This window comes from Octopus bimaculoides, unplaced genomic scaffold, assembly GCF_001194135.2.
Source record: "Octopus bimaculoides isolate UCB-OBI-ISO-001 unplaced genomic scaffold, ASM119413v2 Scaffold_127294, whole genome shotgun sequence".
Taxonomy (NCBI): domain Eukaryota; kingdom Metazoa; phylum Mollusca; class Cephalopoda; order Octopoda; family Octopodidae; genus Octopus; species Octopus bimaculoides.
This window is the reverse complement of record NW_026368799.1, coordinates 1,263-3,543: the sequence shown is the minus strand read 5'-3', so window position 1 is coordinate 3,543 and position 2,281 is coordinate 1,263. Positions and strand designations below refer to the sequence as shown.

The window sequence follows — 2,281 nt, the reverse complement described above, 5'->3', positions numbered from 1 at the left end:
TATATATATATATATATATATATATATATATATATATATATATTTCTACAATTCAGTTGTAACATCGAGATCTTTTTAAATTACGATCTTAAAGACAAACATGGATAAGTTTACCTGGGCGTTCGTGGCTTTCGGATTCCCATATCGAATGTTTTCCAGTACGGACGTATTAAACAGGACTGGTTCCTGGAAGAAAATGAATATATAAACCTTTTTAATTTTTAGTATATTAGGGGTCGGCCCTTTTCTTGTTTCTTTTTTGCCCCCATGGGGTTACAGGTTGAGGGCGCAGGGAAAGACAGAGAAATGGGTTAAGAGGATTGTAGTGACTCCAGAGTATAACTGGTACTTGATTTGTTGAGCCCCGGAAGGATGGAAGGCACTGTTGACCCCAGCGGAATTTTGGCTGGGAAACGATTGCGCTGGTATGGTCGTGTGGTGAGAATGAATGAGGATAGCTGGGTGAGAAAGGGTTATATCGTAGCGGTTGAGGGCACCTGTGGAAGAGGTAGACCCAGGAAGACCTGGGATAAGGTGGTGAGGCAAGATCTTTGAACATTGGGCCTCAGCCAGCCCACTTATGCGTACCTTCCTTCATTGGACATTAAAGTCTGCTTGCGAAGACCTGTTGAGGCAAGGGAAATCACCCTAGCGGTTGAGGGAACCTGCGGAAGAGGTAGACCCAGGAAGACCTGAGATGAGGTGGTGAGGCACGACCTTCTAACATTAGGCCTCACCGAGGCAATGACTTCTGACCGAGATCTTTGGAAATATGCTGTGTGTGAGAAGACCCGGCAAGCCAAGTGAGACCTAAATCCAAGGCCTCAGCCAGTCCACTTATGCATACCTTCATTCATTGGACACTAAACTCTGCTTGCGAAGACCTGTTGGGGCAAAGGAAATTGAACTAAATTCGATGACTGGCACCCATGCCAACCTCTCCTTCATTGGACACTAAACTCTGCTTGCGAAGACCTATTGGGGCAAGGGAAATCGAACTAAATTCGATGACTGGCACCCATGCCAACCTCTCCTTCATTGGACACTAAACTCTGCTTGCGAAGACCTGTTGAGGCAAGTGAAATCACCCTAGCGTTTGAGGGAACCTGTGGAAGAGGTAGGCCCAGGAAGACCTGGGATGAGGTGGTGAAGCACAACCTTCGAACATTGGGCCTCACCCAGGCAATAACCAGTTCCTGGGACCTTTGGTGTACAAGAGAGACGACTGCACTGGTTTGGACATGTGGAGAGAATGGACGAGGATAGCTGTGTGAAAAAAGCCACACCCTAGCGGTGGAGGGAAGCTGATGGCCAAGTATACCTCACCTGGTTTATAATTCCTAGAATATTCCCTCGTAGACAACTGGGACATAGTTTTTTTATATTGTGCCCATCGATTTTAACCGCTCCAGTATCCACGTCATAGAACCGTTCCAATAATGAGACTATTGTTGATTTACCTGTTAATGAGAGAAGAAAAAGAGAATTGAAAATCTAATTAAGACACTATGTATATGTTAAAGTATAAGGCACCGAAAGAGAATGGTTCCCCCCCCCCCCCAGACAACAGAATATGCTTCAACACACGAAGTCACACAAAGAATCTTGCAAAATTAATTAGAGTACAACGATGTCTGTTTTTCAATAGTCTAATTAAGTTAAACGATGATTATGATACATATATATATATACAAAGGAAGATGTTGTGCATATCATGGAATGCATCACAGCTCTTGGGTGGTTGAAGAAATGATGAACATATAACAAAGCTAATGATAATATTTCGAACCTGGGTTCTCATTCCTAAGGAATTTTTCAATGTTATTATTATTATTATTATTATTATTATTATTATTATTATTGTTCAGTAGTTTTATCTTTATAACGTGCTTTCACTTCACTACCGAGTGCAGCTCTGTGTGCCTTGGGTATATGCTGTGGTTTGCTGTGATGTTCTTATGGTTACTGTATTGAAAGTTTTTTGCGTAGGGTGTGTGCTGTGCCCAGTAGTGCTATTTTCTCTATGTTATATATATATTTTTAAGTCCTGGAGTTTTTGTTATGTATTTGTCTGAATATTTTTTTATTATACCTAAGGCACCTACTATGATAGGAATTGTTTCTGTTTTTAGATTCCACATTCGAGTTACCTCTATTTCCAGGTCTTTGTATTTTGAAAGTTTTTCCATTTTTTTTAGAGAGACGTTGTCATCTGCTGGTATTGATACATCAATTAGAAAGCATTTTTTTCCTTCATGATCTTTGACAACTATATCTGGTC

General features: G+C 41.1%; 1 protein-coding gene across 1 annotated transcript in view; it reads right to left on the bottom strand.

Moving 5' to 3' along the window:
* Positions 1-2,281, bottom strand: part of LOC106880571 (mitochondrial potassium channel ATP-binding subunit) — a gene marked incomplete at its 5' end in the record, with an annotated part of 5,561 nt that overhangs the window by 2,347 nt on the left and 933 nt on the right. The window contains 2 exons of the mRNA XM_014930573.2: positions 115-186; positions 1,327-1,460. Of these exons, the coding sequence (XP_014786059.2) occupies positions 115-186; positions 1,327-1,460 (206 nt within the window). The remainder of the gene's footprint in view (positions 1-114; positions 187-1,326; positions 1,461-2,281) is intronic.